The sequence below is a fragment of the Eschscholzia californica genome, unplaced genomic scaffold (assembly GCF_041429995.1).
Source record: "Eschscholzia californica isolate CP2 unplaced genomic scaffold, dmEscCali1.0.p SCAF_4, whole genome shotgun sequence".
Taxonomy (NCBI): Eukaryota; Viridiplantae; Streptophyta; class Magnoliopsida; order Ranunculales; family Papaveraceae; genus Eschscholzia; species Eschscholzia californica.
The window spans coordinates 625,269-649,084 of record NW_028238461.1 but is presented as its reverse complement, the minus strand read 5'-3'; the positions used below and the strand labels follow the sequence as shown (position 1 = coordinate 649,084).

The 23,816-nt window shown below is 35.3% G+C and overlaps 2 protein-coding genes, 1 non-coding gene and 1 pseudogene across 3 annotated transcripts; all 4 read right to left on the bottom strand.

Moving 5' to 3' along the window:
• Positions 1 to 1,658: 1,658 nt before the first annotated feature.
• On the bottom strand, positions 1,659 to 7,222 carry LOC147541213 (basic helix-loop-helix (bHLH) DNA-binding superfamily protein). Its single transcript, XM_086634031.1, has 7 exons — positions 6,320 to 7,222; positions 5,023 to 5,773; positions 4,436 to 4,630; positions 4,024 to 4,089; positions 3,319 to 3,384; positions 2,611 to 2,670; positions 1,659 to 2,149 (listed from the first exon to the last, which is right to left on the bottom strand). The coding sequence occupies exons 1-7, from the start codon at positions 6,466 to 6,468 to the stop codon at positions 1,997 to 1,999; spliced, it is 1,440 nt and encodes a 479-aa protein (XP_086490157.1). The 5' UTR covers positions 6,469 to 7,222; the 3' UTR covers positions 1,659 to 1,996.
• A 6,210-nt stretch (positions 7,223 to 13,432) lies between these two features.
• Positions 13,433 to 13,504, bottom strand: TRNAH-GUG (transfer RNA histidin (anticodon GUG)). Its single transcript has one exon. It is a non-coding gene; the product is annotated as a tRNA-His (tRNA).
• A 1,031-nt stretch (positions 13,505 to 14,535) lies between these two features.
• LOC147541211 (uncharacterized) lies at positions 14,536 to 16,786 on the bottom strand. The gene is made up of 3 exons (XM_086634959.1): positions 16,194 to 16,786; positions 15,246 to 15,674; positions 14,536 to 14,973 (listed from the first exon to the last, which is right to left on the bottom strand). The coding sequence occupies exons 1-3, from the start codon at positions 16,633 to 16,635 to the stop codon at positions 14,756 to 14,758; spliced, it is 1,089 nt and encodes a 362-aa protein (XP_086491085.1). The 5' UTR covers positions 16,636 to 16,786; the 3' UTR covers positions 14,536 to 14,755.
• Positions 16,787 to 22,633: 5,847 nt separating this feature from the next.
• On the bottom strand, positions 22,634 to 23,336 carry LOC147541210 (uncharacterized; annotated as a pseudogene).
• Positions 23,337 to 23,816: the final 480 nt, after the last annotated feature.

The window sequence follows — 23,816 nt, the reverse complement described above, 5'->3', positions numbered from 1 at the left end:
AAGGATTAATCTTCAATATATTAATTGATATACGTATTTGACCGTTACGATCATTCCAAGCGACTGTTATATTTAACAGATTTTTTAACATTCCCTCACTCCTGATTGGTTATAAGACTTTAAACGGTCATATAGACGACGAGATAAGGTTAATGTGGGTGAAGAAAACCTATAAAGAATGTTCCTGTACTTGCACTTCAGATAGTTGACTAACGTGTAATAGGATCATCTATACCATTGATCTTTTTCAAGTGGGGGTTATAATATATAATTATGGTTAATGAAGGGATGATGTGCTAATCATTTTCAATTAATGGTTATTATAGTCAACTTAAGACTACCTTAATCTATTTCTATGGTTCAATTTTTTGAGGCACCCTTTTAAAGGATCCTTATACCATTACGGGGTGCCTATTCATCTTTCCTCTTTTTTTTTTTTTTTTTTTTTTTTTTTTTTTTTTTTTTTTTTTTTTTTTTTAATAAAACAATTGGTAGCTCACTGATAAGTGCATATGCTCCGCAACGCGGAGGAATTTTGAACTTGGGTATATATAAAGTAATTTCGTCAAGCTTTAAACTACTTCGGTAGTCATTGTGTATGTCACATCGTATCGATTTATGTAGATTCCTTTGTAATAACCATTGTAGTCAATATTCAAAAAAAGAAAACAACATGGATAAGAGAATTTTGGAGCAGAAAATAAATAATTTTTTTACATGTGGGATTGTTAGAAATGAAATTAATAATTTTGTTCTAATGAGAGTGATAAATTTATATGACGTAAAGGCAATGGTTGAGAAATTAAGGGGAAGGAGTCAACTCTGTCAAAATTAATGCCAAACCGTTGAACTTTCCAAAACTGAAACTACAAATGTGATCATTCGTACCGAATGGCATTCTGCACATTTGTACGCACTTGCACCTTAATCCCATCAAGAAGTTATTTGTTTTCTTAGGATTCTGTAATTTATTTTATTTATTTAGTAGTAGTTGTTAATTCAAATTCAATTAGGTTTAAGAAATCCTAATCCTTTGAAGAGGATACAATAGGTGTTTAACTCATTCCGTTTTATAAAAAAACTTCAGTAGTTTCTTTTCTCATTGTGAGTTTTTCGAACTTTTATATTCTGGACACGAATACAAAGTTTTTCTGAATATCACGATGCCAATATACTGTCCGTCTAATCATGAGAATACTTTCTAAATTGCTAATGCATATGATTAATGAATTTAAGAAACAATCACCACAGACATGGGTTTGATGAAGGTAGATGGTAGTAGGTAACACCTTTTATTTTTAAACAAATGTTTTACAAGAAAAAGATAGATACTAATGGACAATAATGAACACCTAGAAAACCTAGCTAAAATAAAATATTTGTGGTCGAAAAGAATAATTTTCAATTATGTATTGCTCTAACTTTATTTTAGTATATGGTACCAAAGTGCCGTGGCGGTGATTTTAAAGAATTAAATGAAAGAATAAAAAATAAACCAAATGGTTGTTGTAAAATAGTGCAATTTGTGAATTAAGAATGTAGGCCTATTTGTACTATCCTTTTTAAAATTTTAAATTGGGAGTGAAATTTAATCAATCTGAGAAGACTTACACTAGTTATGTATGTGTACGTACAACTATGTTATCGATTTGCAAATATAAAACTAAAACAAAATTTATTTAACTTAGACAAAGAGTTCTTAATTAACAAACTTAAATAATAGTACATAGTATATTATATAGAGATAGAGAGAGGCTTATCATTAATGGATCAAATGTGGTCCATCTTGACCAGTTTTGCAGGATGACCAAATTTGCTCCACTAATTGGACAATTTTGACTACTTCTTTCATCTTGGCTAGCACAAAGATGAATTCAAAATGATTGATAAGCCCACCAACCATAGTTTCTTTGGTTGTTTTTAACCTATGACAAGTCTAGCTAAGCTAAAATTCTAGATGAACTCATATATATATATAAGTTCTGTAATGGATTATTTAGATTCCACCTCCGAAGTTAGGGATGGCCCAAACACCAGTGCCATTGATGTCGTTAGTGATGTATGACATGCACGACAATGGCACAAGACAAAGTCCTCTACTTCTTAGATCTTGTTTCGTTTCTTTGTTTTCCTTCATCTCACATGATACCTGTATAAGAAGTACTAGTCAAAACTAAGATTGATATAGAAACTTAGATTAATAGTTACAGATACAATTATTGTCTAGGTACAACAAGCCGGCAAGCCCTGTGATTTAAGAAGTAGCTTTGTTGCAGGTTCAATCTAGTTGAGATTTTCCAGAGGAAAATTACAAACCTCTTGCATGAGACGGCAGTCTACAGGTTATCCCCGGGGATGAACAAGTGAGGAAGCAACCCCCAGCCCACGACCACTTCATGTGAGATAAGTTGTATGGACGTACAACCCACTCATATGTACATATCACACTTCAATTCTCAAATTTGGAAAGTGCTCAAGATAAGTAGGTGCCTATTGACAAACCTTCCTTGAACAAGGCCCGTGACTTGTTTATCTGGGCCTATGCTTAAGGCCCATAATATGGGTCTCTTTTGTAAGTAACGAGAATGATATTTATATTTACTTTCTTACCCCTTGACTTGAGCTACGAGCCATGTTTCTTGTTGACTTCATGTACGGCACGCTTAACGTCTATAAAATAAAAAGAGTTCAAGTTAAATGGGAAAATTCAAATAATTTAATAAAACTATAATACTATTATTTTACTCTAAAAACCTGAAGGTTCCTGGATCGATTCCCACAGGAGTAGAATCCATGGTCATTGAACTTATTAAAGATATGAATAATAAGTTTGTTGACTTTTAGGCTTTTTTATTATGTTGTTGGGTTTTACGCCTCTTTAATTTGTCGTTCAATCTCGGCAGTTATTGTACTTATCACATTTTGATAATGTATCAATGTATGACTAACGTAGAACATAGTCTATTTAAAAAAAAAAAATTATTCGACTTTTTACTCTCAATATTTAGCAAAATCTCATTAATACTGTCCGGATAAGGCTAACTTGTTGATGTCATGCTAACGTCACCTGCAAATTTAACCTGGTCGGGTCATCTGGGCCACATTTTGTCAGGCCAAATATCATTTTTCTGTGATACTATATAATTATGAGGCTACTTCATTATAGTCTTCATCATTTTCGACACCATTTGGCTTATGAAATTTAAAAGTATTTCGAATTGTTTCTACGATTCCTTCCCTAGAATGGTCCTATGGATTCTAATAAAAAATTCAAAAATGAAACGAAAAAAGGAATATGAATAGTAATAGGTAAGATACCTCAACTTGATCTTGAAGGAATTTGATGTATCCAATGGCTTCCATTAGTACGGAGGCAGTATCTGTCTGCAAAAGTTATAATAAAAAATATATTTTATCCTTTTTAACATTTAATAATACAATAATTTTGTTTTTCATAAGTTAAAGAAATATTTTTATATTTAGAATATCACATGGAGATATACCTTTTATATTAAGAACATGTTCAAATTCTATTCCCACAAATATTCCTTTGATCCACAGCTATACTGACATTTATATCCATATATACTTTTTAATAATTTTTATCATATCTCTGCCCTTGGAAGGATAATTTTATCTGTACCCGATTAAGTACACGTCAACTTTAAATACATAGGCCTAATATGAAGCGGTGTGAGCCAATATTGTTCTGCTTTTGCTAGCCTAACACAAACCCAACAGATACATATTTCTGGCGTAAATTATCGAGTCCACTCGAAAAGTTTTATATCTACTAAGTTTGAGATCTTACCTATAACTCAGACTCTAAACACTCTCCTAAATCAGATAGACCTACCACAAAATCACTTTATATTTTAGTTGAATTTGTAACATCTATATATCTATGGAAACATGGACATTTGGTTAGGGTATATCTAAGTTTTTTGAAGATGAAAAAAACCTAGCTAATAACAAAATGAAAAGAACAGCACAAGAAGAGAACTTCATAAATTATATATATACCTTGCCAAAAGGTGCTACCAATTGTTGAAGAGCAGCAATTCTGTCTCCCAATTTCTCTTTTCTAACCTGTTTCAACACCAAAAAATCATCAAGTATTTCAAAAATAATGCTTTCCCCAGTCTAACCAAAAAACCCTAATTGAGTTTAACATGTATATATTTCCATTACGTAAACAACGTAATGGGGCCACTAATTCGGTTGAATCCCAGTGGGAGTACGTGGTCGGACAAAGTTTAGAGAAACTTGTTTCGCCATATAACCCGGTCGGGATTCAGTTAGAATGGTGGCCAGACAGGCTAGCACTCTTGTTATGGAACTCAGGATTCGAATCTTACTGTATGCAGAAAAAGAAATCATAAGAGTTTCTCGCATATACCACCATAGAAATACTTGGTGTCATAAGATATGATACCTTGAAGGGAGGGAAGGAGGATCGAGGCTCCGTTCGAGCCTTCTTATTAGAAGTTGATTGATGATGAGGTGACTTTGGTTGGTGATGATGATCTGATGAACTACTACTACTGCTACTTCTCTTTGTTTGATCTGTTACTGCACTACTACCTGATGATGATCTTCCTCCACCATTATTTGTCATGAATGTTGATATCTTTTTTTTTTGTTTTTGGATTTTCATGAACAAAAAAGTTAATAAAGAGTAAAGTGATAAACTCATAATCATTCATCTACTGTTTGTATATACTAAATGCTTTATAATTCACAAAAGGAAGAAGAAAAAAAAAAGGATTCAAGGTTTTTGAAAAGGAACTACTTTTATGAAATGAATAAAAGCTAAATACACAGATTCTTTCTTATATGTGGGAGAGTGTGTGTGTGTGTGTGAGAGAGAGAGAGATTTTAAGTACATTGTAATACTTTGTTAGCATGCAAGTAAATAGCAAAAACCCTAATTAGAAGTTTGTTATATTTGATTATAGAAATTAGTACTATTAGTAAACATCAAGGTGATTAAGAAGAAAAAAATATATATATTTCACTTACTTTATTAGTGATGTAAGATGGAGTGTGACTTGATTCTTGCATATGTTGATCAAGAACAAAAGAAGATGGATGAACTTGTTTGAAAAGTTCACCAAGATTATTGCTTTGTGGATGAGATTGGGTAGAACATCCACCAAATTTTGTAGAAGGGTTCCAAAGATCCAAAGTTTGCAAATTCATACCCAAGGAACTCGAAAACGGAGAAGACGAACATGGTTGATCTAGGTTTTGAGAAAAGCTTTGGATCTCAGATCTGTTAGATGAAGCTAACCCACTTCCAAAACTTGCACAATTTTGAGAATTGTTAGAGTAAAAATCATGATCTCCATCTGAAACTTGAATATGGTTAAGTCCATTCAAATGACAAGAAGATGAGAATGTTTTGAGAAATAGCTTTTCACTTAGGTTATTCATATCTTCATTCTCATGTTTGATGTAATTTCTTGTGGAAGGAAAATGGAATTCTTGATTATGATCAAGATTAGATGTGTTTCCATTAATTGTACTTTGATCGCTAAACTTGTTTGGAAACTCCTCTTTAAGTCTTGCTAAATGAAGTTCATGAGTTGAGTGATTACTAGAGAAATTGTTTCCTCCATTATTAATACCAACCCATTGATGATCATGAAACCCTAATTCTTGTATCATTGAAGAGTTTGAAGTTGGGACTAGAATATTTTCATTGTTTTGCCTTGAATGATCATGATTTGAGAGTAGTCCATTGATATTTGAGTTCAAGTTGCCACCTAACCTGCATAATTAGTTAAAGAAATAAATTAGTAATGAAACCCTAGCTAGCTAATGATGATTCATATACAAAAAAAAAAACAAGGAGCTAGGTTGAAAAATCTGAATTTATCGTAATCGATTAGTTAACATGTTGGTTAACCGTGTTCTGAAACGCTGAAAATAAAAATCTTAGTCTTATCAACTAACTAAGATTCAACAATTACTAAATGTTAAATCAAAAGATTTGGTGTCTTGGTGATATCAACTAACTAGAGATATGAAACAATAACTAAATTCCAAGTCAATAAAATTCTTAAATATTAATGAGTAGAGAATATCTAACAAATCAATATATTGTCAAAGAAATAGACAACTAGAAGACAATAAAAGACTAAATTTTGACAAAAAATTGGTGCTACTCTTGAACATGAATAAAAAAATGATGAAGAAATATCAAGAAAAATCCAAATTTTTGGGATAAAACATTCTATTTTGGTTGACTTGAATTAATTTTTGTAGGGAAGTGATGATAAGTAGGGAAGCTTATTATAAGTGATGAAGAACTTACAAAATGAGATTAGGGTTCCAAGTAGAAGTGTTGTTGTTGGTAGTACTGAAAGTAGAAGAGAAAGATGGGATAGTGGTTGATAAAGAAGAGGACCCAATTAGCTGTTCTTGGAGCTGATGATGTTGGTGATGGAGATCTGTAGACTCCATGATGATGATGATGATCTTCCTTTTAAAAGCTAGCTTGTAAATCCCAAGATGGGTTTAATTACAATTTAACTATAGAGGAGCTATCTCTCTCTCACTCTCTCTCTAGAATGGTACTAGTTCAGGTGACACCCACAAACCATCTTACACACTTTTTAAAAAAAAAACTTAGTTTGATATCTTTACTCTTAATTTTGAACTCTCTCCTTAAGGTAAAGGAGCCTTTGAAAAGAGAGAAAGAAAACTAGATAGAGGAGTAAAAATTGTGAACTCTCTCTTTCTCTCTCTCTCTCTAACTATCTATGGCTCTCTTCTCTTTTTCTTTCTATATCTACTTTTCCTTTTCAGGCAAACTTTCTAAGGCTCTGCAATTCTCACTTTCCCTCTCTCTCTCTCTATAATGTTATCTTTCCTTCAATAAAGCTTTCTTTTTTTACAGGGAGATGATTATACTTCCTATGCCATGATTACCTCCCTGCCTTCAATCCCAAGATTTGAAGCAAAGATTGGAGAAGAGAATGATTGCACACACACACATACTCTCTCTCTCTCTCTCTCTCTCTCTCTCTCTCTCTCTCTCTAGATAGATAGATAGATAGAGGCTCATATGATATTGCATTTAAAAGTAGGCTTTAGAATGTTATATATGGTGTGTATGCTAATCCATCTGATCATGATCAACTCCAACAACTAAAATTTGAACTTAATTCTAAAATAATTTTTACTAAGGTTAAGATTTTTAATTTTTACCAAGGTTAAGATTTGAACCTTGATTTTTTGGATCACCCAATTATAATATTTATTTTGGTGGAATGAAGAAAAATGACACTACGCCGAGTCTTCCATGTAGATTACGTGGTCGGACGAGATTTAGAGAGAAAAGTGAAACCCTCTCTCCAAAATTTTATCAGCACTGGGTGGTCTTGGGCCTCTCTCACCCCAAAAACTAGCTCAAGAGGTAAGACTTCTCCCACACTTATTAACACACTCCATGCCCCTTCCACAACCAATGTGGGATTACCCTAACAGTTTAAGCATCTATCTGATTATTCACATGGATATGACCCGTAGAAGTTGAATTGGAAGGTGTAGCGCCTCAAATCTTAGTAATTATCGATGTTGTCTCCGCTTTTGACATTCAAGTCCAAGTCCAACATGTACAAGATTTTAATCCTTGCGAAGTCCCCACGAGCCCACTTATCTGTGACAGTCCCACATCACTTAAGAGAGCGTCTGAAGCGTGAATTATAGGTTTATTGTGAAAGCTTAGTAAATATCGAGGTCTTTTGGGTGGCCTTGTGGAACCTTCGCCACCAACAAATTATGGTACTTGCAGGGGTGGACCTTGGTGTCAAAACGCAGACAATATCGATTATTGCTCTGACTTTAGGTTTTAAAAATGGCATCTATGTCGATAACGGATCGTCTCCAAAGATAGGGATTGAGATAGTTCCACATCGCATGGGGGTACGTCCAGAGCCTAGACTATACGTACGTGCTCAAGATTAATTAGTAAGTATCGAGGCAAATAAAATAGTTTTTCCTTCACCTTCGTCACTGGTTCAAGCTCTGAGTGTTGTCACTTTGGCTTCGATGAGTTGAGTCTGGTGACCATGAATGATAAAGCTAGTACCAATACAACTCGTAATGTCAGTAAATGATGCATCTGCATTAATCAGAAAGTGTTGCTCTCTTGAGTAGGAACAAAAAGTGTCTATTTACATAGTATAAACGACCCAAACCAAAATCGTTCGACCCCAGTAAACTCGAAAGATTTCATAGGCTAAGACGAGTTTTGCATACTAGGATTTAATATCCACTCGAATCCGCCTGATAATTTTGATGGACAAATAAAATTTTAAAGTTGGGGCAATCAAGCGGCTGACAGAGTGAACCCATAGTCACCCGCCTGACCCAATTCCCTCCCTTGCACCTGCATCTTTCTTAACTGGAATGAGAGAAACCCTTAAACGGAAAAAAAAGATTTGCATATAAAATTTCCGTTTGGAATATTCCGTTAACTAAAATGTCATGACAGTATTAATACTCTGTCTAGACGGTTGGATTCTTAAACTCAAATCTCGAAGCAGTAACGACGTTAGCAATGCATCATTTAGAGGTGTGCTTACGTCCACACATACACTACTAGTAAGATCATTTTTCCAATTATAATAATGACTTTTAGGAAATTTAATCATTTTTAGTTCATAAGTGCTTTTTCATATTTCTTTTGTTTTTTATCTTTTTTCTTACTTTCTCTTTTAACAGTGATGATGTGTTGACTTAAATAGGATGATGAAAAAGTATTCGTAATCCAATGGATAGAAATTATTAACCAAATTATATTATTTAAATAGGTCAACCAATAACTATAGGTGAAATAAAAGGTTAACAAACCAATTATAAGACTCATAGATGATGTTAATAAGCGTCAAATTAAGACTATATAAGGCATGGAATGGAAACTCAAGTTCTTAACCTTGTATACTTTCATTCATATATTTTAAACTTGGAGATAAATATTGGTCAGTGTTGACTGGTCAAGAACTCGACCAATTAACTTGGACCGCATGTTTCAGAGTTTTGAGTATTTATGAGCGGGAGTAGACCACGTAATTTATCTCAACTAATGAGTTGATTCAGACGAATTAACTAGACCAACAACAAACTATTGTTGTTAGACTAGTGACAGTAGTCTATTGGTGTATATGTATGTCTGCATTGTACACGAGTGTTGTATAATGAGTAAGCTATAGAGAGAGATAAAAAGAGGGAAATGAAGATGAGATTTGTTATTAATGAAAAAAAGTTGTTATTGATGAAAAAAGGGAGATGGGGTTTTGTTGTTTTGTTAAGTTTGCCAGATTAATAAGATATGAATAAGGTTAAGCTGTCTTTCTTTTAAAAAGAAAGGGTTAAAATAATTTGATTAGTCCCCACATAAAAGTTTAAGTCAGAGAAAAAGGTTATGGGAGAGTGTGAGAGAGATAGGGAAAGAATATAGTGAAAGAGAGTATGGGCAACTCTGCCTTCCCCCCCCCCCCCTTTGCTTTTCTCTCTCTCATCAACCAAGCATGCTAAACTACCTACATCTCTCTCTACTTCTACATTTTTCCTTATTTACTAAATAGTTGGGTCGACTACGAGCGGAAACTCAACGTGGCACACTCTCATTGGATGGATTATTTCGCCCAACGAAACTCTTCCAATTGGAACCGACCACATCAGCGAATTGGAACTGACCACATCAGCCACTGGCATGTGGTCCACCTATTGTTGGGACCATTTACTATTTCTTCTTTTTAAAACACACAAAAGCTTCATTTCTTTATTGAGACCCTCTTCTTGCTTTTGCTTTGGGTAACAATTTTCCTAATCTCTCACAACCTTCCAAGATTGCTAGAGTTTCTATTAGTATCTCTAAAGAAGTACTTCTACTTCATTATTGATCTAATCCCCTAATTCCCTCTTAATCACTAGCTTTCTAAATAAAATAGTTAGTCACTTTTGAAAATGACTATAATGACCTTATTCACTGTTAGAATATCAGACAACCATGTGAGGTATTCTGAGCTCTGGATCTCTTTCTTTCTCTCTCTCAAAAAGGGAAAGTGGGTTTTCTACTAGATATTAAAAATCAAAAACCACTTGAAGTAAGTTTTGATCTAAAAAAATTAGTTACTCACTATCTAGTCAGGGTTTGTCTTTATGTTTGAATTAGGTCCCTCTATATAAAGGCAAATTCAACCCACCTCCCAAATTTTGATTTTGATTTTAATAAAAGTTTGCTTAGCTCCTCTAGCATATGGTTGTTGACTTCAATTAGGTCTAATTGGAAAATGATTTAGACCCACCCATCTTATCATAAGGAGGCTCCAATTATATATAGAGAGATAAAGTTTAGAATTAAAGGAGAAAAATAAAATTAATCAAGAGCTTACTTCAATTAAAGCAAGTATTATGATAAATTATATCAAATGTATATATGCGATACAGCTCGATCGGATCAAATTTATTTAGTTAAGCTAATTTGGACTTGTTATCGTAATATTACCAAACTAACCTCATTTTACGACGCCATGATATATATTAATTGATTTTAAAGGTATTAAAATAATTCAAAAGAGTAAATAATGTGAAGTTATTTGACACATTGAAATTCTTTTTTCTTGTAAGAAAAAAAATAAAGGATATCTAAAACTAATATAGCACTAGTGAAGTCTATATTGAGTAGGTAGAAAGGTCCATGTCTATGCTTAGTGCAAGATGGTTGGTAAGAAGAATGTTTTTTCATTTAATTATGCAAAATTCTATCCATTAGGAATTCAATGATTGTGAGAGCCTTTGGGATTCCAAGATACCCATTGTTGGTCTATACAAATTACAAAAAAATTTGGTTTCTTTTTGGACAATTCAATGCTTTCAAGTAAGAAAATAGATTTTTCTAAGCTATGAAAGGTAAAGATGTCTAGTAAAGATTAATAGATGATTTATAGGCTATGTTTTGCAGAGATAAAGGGCAAATAATACAACAATCTATCAAGTCCCTTTGCATAGATACAAGGTTTAATGGCTCAACCTCATGCCAAAAGGTTATCAATAAGAGGAAAGAAATAGTAATTAGCTATTATTGGTGGTTTAGGTTTAGATAAGCATATCCTTGTTAAATAAAAACTCACATGTTTTGGAGTACTAAGATTATTAGTTAATACTCAATTTATGTTTGTGACAATAGTCCTACTTAAAAAAAAAAATCAATCTAATGATCAAGAATATAGTATCTATATCTTCTCTATTCCTTGGCAATTTCTTTGAGTTGGATGACAACAAAATTAACATGGTATCATCGTATCAGAGCTAGCCCAGACGTGATACATTTAAAAGTCTACGTCACTTGAAAGAAAATAAAACATGTGTTAGGCTCAAGGAACACCACATGTTAGGGAGCGTTGAGGACAGACCCACATAGAACAGGCGATTTAGTAACCAAGAATATAATGCCTGATTTTGTGTGTTATTGTTTTAATTTTATTTATTTGGCTAATGGAACATTTATTTATCTTTGTAATTTTTTTGTTGATAAATAAATTCGAAATTTACATTAAAAAAATTGTCAGGAAGTCGTTAAGAATGTGTTATAAATTAACATAATATTTTGTTAACCTATTATATCTCTAACTATTTTCATCTCTCTTAAATTAGTCTTCTCTCTCGAACCTATGTTTGTAAGCTCAATATCTAAGAACATTGCTTATGAAACCATTTTCCTCATTTAGAAGGAGCTAATTGAGACAATACTCCACCTAGAACATATAAGAAGCTGCAACATTGCCAAAATACTGTCAAGACATAAATGAAAAATATTCGCCATTAGAAAAGAATAACATGTGTTCTTTGGTGCTTGACAGAATCACAATAAATCTATGAAGGTTACAAATGGGTGTACAAAATCAAACACAAGTCCGGTGGTTTCAGGCTACGCTGGTTACCGAAGATTTTCGTCAACATGATGCATTGGACTAGAAACCTATAGTTAAGTTGTCAAAGTAACCACCATAAGGCCAATCCTACCAGTATCCACCCCAAAAGATTGGATGTGTCCGACCATTTCTAAATGGTTTCGTAAGAAGTTGAGTATGTAATTGTAAGTACAAAATATATCCTATTATTCTACCAATTATAGGGAGATTTTATAGGGCCCCCTCATTTTTGTTAAAAGGCCTCCCCTCAGTGATAATTTAGCAAGTAAAAATGGTTCATGGGGAGGCCTTTTAACAAAATTGGGGAGGCCTTATAAAACTTCCCTAAACTACATTTGCATGTAATTTAAATTTCAAGGGCGTGCATATTTAGGCCGGCCATTCTCAAATCTCACTTAAAGTTATAATTTTTTAGTATATGTAAGTAAATATGACAAAAGGATCTACCTCTTCATTTCTCTCTATGTAAATGAATAGTAAAAAAAAGAAACATGAAAACCTAGAAAAAGGTAAATGAAAAAAAAAGCTGCATAGATGACAAGGCCCTAGAAAGTAAGTATAGGGTTAAAGTAAGTATTGAAGAGATTAAAAGTTGTTTTAGTCCCAAAGAGAGGAAGACAGAGGACACAAGTCTTTAAGGAATATATGCTTTTTCTCTAAATATTAGGGCATGAAATCCAAGATTGCAGTCAAATGCTTTCACACATTGCCCACTAAATACCATTATATTTTGACCAAAATCACTTCTTACATCTTTATACACACATATAAAAAGATGATCACCTTGATATGTGACTTAATGGTGTCACACCACACGTGCAACACGTTCTAAAAAAGTGGTCATTAGTCAAATATGTATCATGTCATTATTTGATCCTATCACTATTTCAAAGACGGACGTAAATGAAGGGATGGGTAACTCTACTATAACTACTCGAGGAACCAGAAGAATCGCACTTGTACGAAGAACAATTGCACACTGCGCTGAGAATAGTAAACATTATCAATGTCTTATACTATCGTGCAAAAAATCATCTATTCACTATCTTAGAGCCTCCGATTAAGGGTATTTCAAGATGGAGTAATGGTTTTATGCACAATGTTCTTGCGTGCCGACAGGTCAAAGTTGACGGGTTGGATAAAAAAGTCCCACGTAGCAAAGTTATCCTACTCAGCAAACATTTAAAACCACCTCGACTATGAGGAGGGGTCTATTTCTTGTTCAAGTCTTTAAGAGAGAGAAAATAAGTAAGCCCTAAAACAAGGACAAGGAGACCAAAAACACAAGAACACATATGGCCTCCTAAAAAGCCCCATCTTAGGCTCCCTTGTCTCAATTTCCTTGTTACTTGTACTCTCTCAGTACTTTGAAATAGTTGAAAAAATTGTTTAATATAATGCCCTTTTTACAAGGAAAATAATTGAAGTACTATGAGTTAATAACTCACACAAACAATCGAGACCAAAAAATAAAATAAAAGAGAAAGTGTGGCTGCTGGGATTCGAGCCCAGGTCTCCACGGCCACAACGTGGAATTCTCACCACTAAACTACAGCCACTTTTGGTGGCATTTCAGGAGGATAGTAGTTACTTAATGGCTTGTTAGGTTAACCCACCTAAAGGCTCCAACCTCATGACACAAGATATAGCGGGCGGTTGGGGTTGGATTTTTCATGACAGATTTGAGAATCTGAAATTTGTCATGGACATCCAAATCCGTTTCACCCCACAAACATATGCGGCCGGAAGGTTGGTCCAATCTGTCCGACCTGATGAAATAAATGACCAGAATCGGATTTTGAAGTGCTACTCGAAATTCCGCCCGATTCAATAACATTTTCCCAACATTGTCCTGAAGGTCCGCCCATTTAAAGAATAGAGAGGGAGTAAAAGAAGTTTACTCCTCATGGTAAAGAGAATCCATATTTGAATGACCTTCATTTATAACAGTCCAATTTGACAAAATTTCATCAAGCTCAAATGGCCTACTGAGCATTGACATTCATGTTGACTGTGTCCGAAGGTGCCAATCTTTTGAGTAGCACGTAAAGCTGCCATCTTTTTGGGAAGTTTAAACTCAAACAAGACCAGTCGATATCAAACAAGCTCAAAAGATTTGGACTGATTTTGGCCACTAAGATATTAAAAGGTATCTGCGCCACCCATAACCTTAACAGAAATAAAATCTAGAGCCCGACCGACCCGACGATACTCAGAGAGAGGAAACCGTTGTCACCTAACCCGATTCCCACTCTTATGGGTGGGTAGATTTAAGATTGTTTTCCGTTTGGAATAGCAGACTACATATAGCACACTCATAAATGTATCTCTACTGATAATTTCCTGAGAATCATACATTACAGGTAGTCCGAGAAATAGCATTCATCTTTGTGCACCAAATGTAGTTGTTCCGAAAAATGAAACCAACTGCGACTATGGCATGAGAATTCACACATACAAACAATTAGGAATCTATTACTTCCAAGTATTGATAACAGATGAATCAAACTATAAACGAAAAATTGTATAGATAATTCGAATTTGGAGATATCAAAAATATTGAATCACTTTAAGTGAATTAAGATGGGCCTGCTCAAAAATGGATTTTGATTAAGATAACATTTCTCCCACAATTACAAAGGTTGAATCATAACTCTATTTGGGTTCTGTTTGGTATCAATATCATGAGTCCTAGTTCATTCAAGTAACAAATTCAACAAGAAAAAAAAGTAAGATATTATTCACAACTCAATGCCGACTTGTACCTTCTTTAAGAGTTTGTTCTTACGACCTAAGTATGAGTCATCCTACTAACTGAAACCTTGCGGTTTTGGGGTTCTGCGGTTTTGGGGTTTTGGAGTGTCGCCGTTCTCGTAACCATGAGTAGTTTCACTGGTTAAAGATCCTTCGGAAGTTGGGCGATATGACCATGCTAAAGCTGCCGACCCAAGTGCGATGGTGGACCCTATGGAACTCCAAATCCATCTTTCCCTTTTCTTCTTCTTTTGCCTTTCATCCCTTGCCATCTCTGCATTTTCGTAGGAAAAGTAAACAACACATCATAATTGTATTAATATGATTTAAACAAGAAGAATAACAAAAATGCGCATTGGGCACTCATGAGTGTGTCTCGTAAGAAGTTCATGCATGTGGAAAAGAACGAATACTCATATGATTCAAAGATGGGTAGTACTAGGTTAGTCGGTTCGAAACTTAAAAAACATATAGGAAAAGCTACTTAGTGACTAAAATAAAATCAAACACGAGAAATTAGAGATGTTTAGGTAGGAGAAATCTAACCAACAGCTTCCAGGTTGCACCGAGACATCTCGCGAGTAACGGTTTCATAATAATTTAGTCGGCCCGACAACCGAGCAATCTCAAAGTTCTTTTCCTCCATCCGAGATTCCATCTCCATCTCTGCTTCAGCTTTACCAGCCGCCCTTCCTTCAGAGTTGGCGACAGAAGTTGCAACCTTAATCTGTTGGCAAGCATCTTCAGCAGGATCAGAATCCAAGTCTCCTTCTGCTACAATTACTGAAGCTGCCGGAGGAAGTTTTACTCCTACAACGGATAACAGTTCCCTGAGCCGCTCCCATTGTCTCTGCATGTTATTTAGGGCATCCTCTGCTTCCTTGCGCTTTTCAATCTCCATTAACAAATTTAACCTGATACCACGCAGTTCCTTTTCATAATCTTGAAGAGTACGGCTACATCCACTAGAAAGCTCTACAGAAAGTAACAAACTCGATAAGCTTGACGTTATCGTACCCAAACAACAAATACTAAATCATTGGTGCTGCATAGGCCAAACAACTAAAAAGGGCTAATCGTTCATTACACGATGAGCTTATAAGAACTCAACCAAGTCTTTTACTAACTTCCATGGTGAACTCAATCACTCAACACTAAAAGAACTCATATTAGCCGATAGGATCAAACCTAAAAACTAAAAGAACTTGACTCGCCACTCAACAAAAGAATAACGAAGGCTCGGAAAACTAACAGAAATCGTATTCGAATAACCTCACTAGAAACTACCTATACATCTAGCTTGGAACCAACACATTATTTCACACCAATTCCGATTTTCGAGTACTATTGATAACAATTCCAACCATATGAAATTAAGCATGTTTGTGTACTAATGTATCAAGAAAAGGCCGAAAAAAGAATCATATTGTACAAGGTAAAATCGATAAGTAAACGCGGGTAAATTTCGATAAAATCTAAGAAATATATTAGTACCTTCATTAGGATCAAGATATTCACCAGTTGGTGTAGTCAACTTGAAAGAACATTCTTCCCCATCATCATCAGTATAACTCAATGAATCCCGAGGATCAAAAAAAATTTCACTATCAATTTTTCTCTCTAAATCATTAAACTCACTTCCAACACCCAATCCATCATCACCCAAGTCCCTAATTTCATTAAAACCCTTATCAGAGATATTACCACCAACTTCATTCACCATAGAAGAAATTTCCTTATTATTATTATCAACCATACCCTTTTCTACCCTTTTCAAATTTGATTCAGAAGTTTTGTAAATTGATGAAGGAATTTGATTTTGTTCAATTATCTTAACCACTAGTGATGAACTATTTCTTCTTCTTTCAAGGTTGGAAATTGAAGATTCAGGTTGTTCTATAAACCTATCTAATTTGATTCCTGAAAACATCGGCATATTTTCAAATCAAACCCTAATATTAAACCCTAATAACAACAACCAACAAAGAATAAGAAGATCGATCATATATATATATATACATCCAGGGTTAGGTTTTTGTCTAGAATACGCGCCAAACGTTCTTGAAATTTGGAAGGTTTTGTGCGGTATAAGATGCACCAAGCTCACGTTAGTAAGACCTCCTAAATTCTTAACACCAACGAGATCATTCCACGTGGCGTGAGTTTGAGAGAAGGGGAGATTTAGAGCACCTGAAGGAATTTTTTTTTTTTAAGAAATCCGCTACAATATACATTATCATTTATAAAGACATTGATAAATTATCAAGATGTGATAAACACGATAATCGCCTAAGTTAAAACAATAGCTAAAGGAGCCTAAAGCCTGATAATACATAGTCTATGGCCCGACAAACTTATGACTATTATCATTTATTTCACTTTCTCTGAATATCAAATCCGAACCTTCAGAATTTTGCAATTTATGTCAAGACTATCAATCACTTGGGCAACCAAATGTCGTCCTGTAAGTGTTATGACCCCCGCACCCCTTTGACTTGTAAATCTAATTTGAATGTGTTTGACTAAAGGCTATCTCAAGTAAGTGGTTTCAGACAAAAATTTGTTATAAAATTTGACTCAAGGTCACCCAAACTCAACTCCAATATTTTGAGTTGAAATCTGTGGATTTAGAGTCGCATTTAGTTTCAGAATTCAACTCAATGTCTACCGAATTCAAAAACAATGGTTTAGAGTAATCGTATCTTTCAAAAGTCTTTTGTTCAAATGTCAAAACCTTTTGTCGATGTGGCAACTACCTTGTTTTAGACGCAGTAGATCGACAAGCTAACATCATGTCACAACTCTTTCCATCACTTAAGAATTGTTAAGTGACAACAGAGAAAGAAGCACTCTCAGTTTGGTTGTAGCTACCAGGAATTGGGAGGCCTTAGAGTTGCATCTCCTCGTATATCCATTGCTTGGTCTGACCTGACCTCCAAGGCATCGAATCACAGTTCTATCTTCTTCGTGTTCTTTTATCTTCTATGGCTTACATTTTTTCTTTCTCCTATGAGTTTATTTCTTTAGAATCAACATTCACCTTACTAAACACATGATTAAGAAAACATCCCATCTAATTTAAATTGTATAAAGAGCATGTACTTATACAAGCATGTGCGGAAACCTAATTTTATGAAATGTAACTTAATACAATGTAGAGCTTAGACAATATAACATTTTTTAAAACTCTTATAAGTGATGAAAACAAAAGATGTTGGCAGTTATTAAGTGATATTCACTGCTAATTACTATAAGTGCTAAAAAGATGTTGGCACTTATTAAGTGATATTCACTGCTAATTACTATAGTAACATTGTCTCCTATTCAACTCCATACAAACCAAAACCTCTCTCTCTTCTCTTGAAGTTGTAACAGAATCGGAACCGTTGGGAGTTAGGGCAAAAAAAAAAAACCTCCCTCTTCAATTCCTCCTCTTGATAGTAATCAGAACTAGGGTAAGTCGTACATACCTACAATAACAACAATAATGATTCCATCCATCTTATTTACTTAAGGGGAATTTGGTGTTTTTATCCTCAAAATTTCTCCATGTTTTCTTCCTATCGGATTTCATTCATATATACTATATAGTTAATCGAAAGTTTGTTATTGAATAGTATTGATGATGAATTTCAATTTTCATGATGATTGGTTGGTATCTGAGATATTAACCAGACTCCCTGTGAAAACCCTAATTCGTTTTAAGACTGTTTGCAAGAATTGGTGTTGTTTAATTGAAAAAGATGAAAACTTTATTGATTCACACCTTGTTAACCGTTCTAAGACGAGTCTTCGTCGTCTATTTATCGTCAATCCTGTACCTAGGCCACTGCCAGAGATGATAGTGAAGGAAGTGTATGATGATGAAATGATGCTTATCCTTACAAAGAAATCCACATTACAGCTGACCTAAATAAGTTGTTCCAACACGACGACGACGAAAAAGGAGGAGGAGGAGACAACACTCGTGCTGCTGCTACAAATGTAGTAGTAGTAGTGGTTGACACAGTAAGGGAGGTGGATTCGACCCAATATGAATTCATTTCGAACCCTTTAAACGGTTTGATATGTCTCATTGAGTCCGAGTTTGAGTATGCTGTTCGTATATGCAATATCAGTACCGGAGAATTATCACCATGGTTTGAATCATCACTCTTATCGGGAGAAAAAGAAATTAATGGCAACCCATGCTTGATGAGGATGCACTATTTAGATGTGAAGCCCAACTACCAATTTGGTTTTGATCCTTCCACTAATGAAAACAAATTGGTATGTGTGTGGAAAGTTTCTTCTGAAGATCATAACCGCAATTACTTGATTTGTGAGGTATTGACAGTAGGGCGTCAAGGTATTAATGGCAATAGTAAATGGAGGAGGATCGAAGAGGTCCCAGATGTCTATTATAACTTATCAAACGATTCTGTTTATGTGGATGGTGTTATTTATTGGAGCAGTTTTCTCCTTAGTATCGGAGCTTGGAAAAGTGAAAATGGTCCTGCATGCATAGTGGCATTTGATGTAGCAAGGGAGAAGTTCCGAAATATCACAGTCCCTAATTTCATCCTTGATCGACCTGGAGATGATGATTTCGGAACAGAATTCAACCCCCTCGATAGTCCATCATATTCTGATGCTTATGGTGATCGTGTCAAATTATTACAAGTGAGTGGGTGTTTAGCTATGTTAGTTAGAATGAACAATTGTATGTTCAATATGTATATTTATGATGATGATGATGACTACAAGTTGGACGACAAGGAGATCAATACAACACCTATTGGTAGTTTTTCAAGTAATAGTGTTGGAAGATGGAGTGAGGCGAGTAGTATCACGTTGCCTTTTTATTTGGGCAAGTATTGCGGTGTTAGGTTTTGTAAGTTTGTAGGATCAGATGATGAGATAATCATAATATCATCTCAAGGACCGGATTGTGATAAAGAAGTTGGGAAGAAGAAATGTGTGTCTTTTTATTCTTACAATTGGAAGAAGAGAAGTTGGAGAGAGTTTGAAGTAAGCGGAATCCCCTCGTCGCTCCCACATTTATGCACCGATAGTTATGTTACTACTTTCTCGGAGAGCCTTCTCCCAGTTAACAACAATGACAGTGAGCCCTGTTCTAGCACATTGTAATGGATGGATGAAACTTCAGTCCATCCTTCTCCCAGTAGTAGTAGTAGTAGTAGTAGTAGTACAGCAGGTTTTGAGTGGTTGTGATAACAAAAATGTAATTCTATGGTAAAGAAATGTAAAATTAGAGGAAATGGAGACATTTAAAGAAATGTAAAATGAGAGGAAATTGTGTCATTCTTCTGGTACTAGTAGTAGTAGTAGTAGTAGTATCCACTCAAGTTGTCTTGTTTCATTTCCCTTTCCCCTTTTCTTCATTCCCCTTGGAAGTTGAAGAACCAGAACCACCACCGCCACTTGTCTCTTCCTCCTCCTCCCTCTTCTTATTCTCCATCTCCATGTTTTCCTGGTCACACAATTTAATCATTTCCTCAACAATATCATCGAGTTGAGCGGTAAGAACCATATTATATACATTATTGGAGTTGATCAATTGAATGGTGATTAGGCCCCCTGTATGCTGTAGTTCAAGACCTTTGGCATTCTTCGGATATGGTCGACTGCTTGCCATCATAGCGTCTTTAACCCTCCTTGTCAATTCGTTCATAGTCATCTCAACACACTATAAGATTCCAAATCAGAAGTGGGAAGAGTTGTGTGATTCTGTTATGGGAGATCACTTTGGGGGTGTGAAAAAGGCATTTATATAGCTTTAAATATCAAGAAAGTAAGAATCACAATCTTACTTCTTGATTTCCTTTCTTCTGTTATAAACAGAATTTGTGAATTTCAGTTAATTTGGCCGTTTTCTGTTATTCAAGTGTGTTATATGGAGAGAGAGTGTGAATTTTAGTTAATTTGGCCGTTTTCTGTTATTCAAGTGTGTTATAGAGAGAGAGAATTTCAGTTAATTTGGCCGTTTTCTGTTATTCAAGTGTGTTATAGAGAGAGAGAGAGAGAGAGAGAGAGAGAGAGAGAGAGAGAGAGAGAGAGAGAGAGAGAGAGAGAGAGAGAGGTGGTATTTGAGTCAAGTACTGTTTGGTTAGAGTTTCATGTATTTAATGGAATGCATATACTACACCAATTACCAATTTGTAGATTAAGACATATAACAAACTATGTCAAAATAATCAAGTTGAGTTTCGAACGAAGACAGTTTTCTTTACAAATGCATCACGAATGAAACTCACTTTGGTCGATCAATAATTTAACTCTACAGAAACCAATTGCAAGCCACAAAGTCGATCAATAATTCAACTCTAGAGGGAATCTCGTATTCCAAGAGTTCGAAACAAGTCGAGGACTAAACACAAAGAGTAGAGGGAGAGAGAGAAAAATGGTCGAGGATATATCTATACGGCATGTCAATATAATGAAGCTGTAATGACATAATAGGCAGGAAGAAGGTCTACCTAGTACAAACTCAACTAAACCAAAATGGTGGGCATGCTCAAAACCCAAAACTTCTTTAGAGAAGAGATTAAAGCTAATATAAAAAAAAAACCATTTTATAAGTCTGCCTTATTCATTTCTAATTTGAGTAGTAATCTTGTAGCTTTAGATACGAAGCAATTGGAGATGAGGTATAAGTCAAAATCTACTCTAGACCTACACGAGATCAACGGTCTCTACTTTCGAGTTAACTCTCTTGCTCTCTCTCTTGATGGACTTTTTCACTCTGGATAGAGGATTGATTCCTATTTAGGTCTGGAGTAGGTCTACTTTTGTAGCCTCTTCTATCATTTTTCATGATTATACGTAGTATGAAATTATCTTTCACCCAATTTTTCAAAACAAGCAATGCCAGAAAAAGCTACAAGTCAAAACTTACTCAAAACCTAAACAAAATAAGGGAAGTTTTATAAGGCCTCCCCAATTTTGTTAAAAGGCCTCCCCATGAACCATTTTACTTGCTAAATTATCACTGAGGGGAGGCCTTTTAACAAAAATGAGGGGGCCCTATAAAATCTCCCACAAAATAATCGTGATGCTCTGCCCGACCAATATCCTGATCGAATCTCGGCTAGGATATGTGTCCGGTCAGGATTTAGAGAGAAAAAGTAAAATACTTTCTCTCTTAAATCTTGTTCGGACACATACACCGACCGAGATTAGGGCGGAATACTAACTAGTGTTTTCCCCAAAAGAAATCAACTATTCTAATTTCCTGGTCAACTCTTTCTCGTTCTTGATGGACATTTTTCACTCTCTTGATTGAGGTTGGTTACTACTTACTACTTAAGTTTTAAGTAGATGTACTTTTGTAGTCTATTTTAGGGTGCTTCTAAAGGCACCGGGCCAAAAGGCTGTTAGCATCCATCTCTGTTAGCACCACGCCCAACCGCCCCTTTCTCTATTAGCACCAACAAACTATGTAGGCACCGGTCCCTTCTTAGTTAACCCTAACCCCTCCATCCATCTCTCACAAAACTAACCATAAATCCCAATTTTAAAGTTTCTCTCTCTAAGCAAAAGGAACTCTAAATTAGACACCATATTATATTTCACATAACAGTTACCATGGGCTATATTATACATGAATCCTTAAGATCACAGCCCATCTATGAAGTAGTAAACCATTCAAGAACAAACAACATAACAAGAAAGTGAGCAACAAAAAGAGAAGATTCAACAATTTTTTGGTCTTCTTAGTCAGACCTCATCCTATCGAACTGGTTCAGAGCAGGTTGAAGAATGTTGTAAAAAACTTGACTAATAACCTTCTACAATTAAGTTCGACTAATACGCTGTTTGGCCGATTCATTGTACACCCTACATATTAACTACTCTTATCTTTTAGTCCCTATGGATAATCTCTTTGTATTGGACAGTCTTCGTCTATTGATTTACTTATAAATTTGATTGGTCTAACGACGGCAGACAACTCCACGTCCATTGCTCATCTTGCTGGTACAGTCCATGGTGCTACTTGGGTTCAAGACTAGAGGCTTGGCAGCTACTGAAGATGAGAAAGTGCAGTAGTTGCAGTGAGCTGAGAGCAGAGATGAAGTCATGTATTTATCTTCACCACCCATGATTGGCATTGCTACTCCGCTCTTCACTGGACTCTGGAACTCAGGTTGTCTGGCCCAAGACTCCTTCAACTCTTTCAGAAAGATCCAAGAACCTAAATTAGACCTCTAAGTGAGCAAAAACAATCTTTCCCATATGGGATTTGGTAGTAGTGGATCTTGTCATCTTCTTTGGTAATAGGAACAACAGTTGCAGAGATATCAACGACACCATGTAATGTCACTGTAATACTGTTGGTTGTTGCAGTTCTCTCAACTAGGAGAGGGTTTTTTGGTGCAGATCAAGAAGAGAGATGACCTTCATCAATGGAGATGGGTTGGTTGTCGTAAGTGAAGAGGATTTGGTCTTCATTGTTGTTCCAGTCAGCTACCTTCTTGGCTTCCAAACTGAATGTGTGAGAACCAGAGTACATGAAACCAAGGTGAAGTGTTGGTCGGTCTTACCATGGAAGTAGAAAACAACACCGTCTCCTCCAACAAATCTTGGATCATCACAGGCAGATCCTGGTCCGTCACAGTTAGGCTTTCGGTCTGCCATAAAAGAAGAAGATGGAAGAAGCAAACGAAGGTGAACGTCACCCACATTAAAAACCGGTGCTCATAGAGAACTCGGGTCAATAGCCATTGACCCGAGTCAATAAAAGTTTCGGATGCTAACAGCCTTTTGGCTCGGTGCCTTTAGAAGTACCCTTTATTTTATCGTTTTTGAAAGAGCTAAAAAAGGAAAAAATAGAACTTTTCCCACATGAAATTCATACAAATTGGGTGTTGAATAACCACATATTCAAACAGGAGTTAAAGCAAGTATGAAACATGTAGAGTTTATTTGGAACATAAATAGTAAAAATGAAGATATCATAGATAGTAATTTAAAACTAGAGAGAGAGATTAAAGAAGAGTTTATAGTAAGTACTACCAGGTGAGAGCCACCAATTCAGCTCTCACCAGAAGGTAGTTGGGAGGAGAAGGAAGTTGGTCGTCGTTCTTAGGCAGATAGATTGTCAACGATTCAGCTCCC

Coding starts and splice junctions, on each gene's coding strand:
- LOC147541213 (XM_086634031.1), bottom strand. CDS start 6,468: ATGGAGTCTACAGATCTCCATCACCAACATCATCAGCTCCAAGAACAG. Junction 5,774..6,319: donor TGGAACCCTAATCTCATTTT/GTAAGTTCTTCA, acceptor CTAATTATGCAG/GTTAGGTGGCAACTTGAACT. Junction 2,150..2,610: donor CTCGTAGCTCAAGTCAAGGG/GTAAGAAAGTAA, acceptor CTTCTTATACAG/GTATCATGTGAGATGAAGGA.
- LOC147541211 (XM_086634959.1), bottom strand. CDS start 16,635: ATGCCGATGTTTTCAGGAATCAAATTAGATAGGTTTATAGAACAACCT. Junction 15,675..16,193: donor ATATCTTGATCCTAATGAAG/GTACTAATATAT, acceptor TACTTTCTGTAG/AGCTTTCTAGTGGATGTAGC. Junction 14,974..15,245: donor GTGCAACCTGGAAGCTGTTG/GTTAGATTTCTC, acceptor ACGAAAATGCAG/AGATGGCAAGGGATGAAAGG.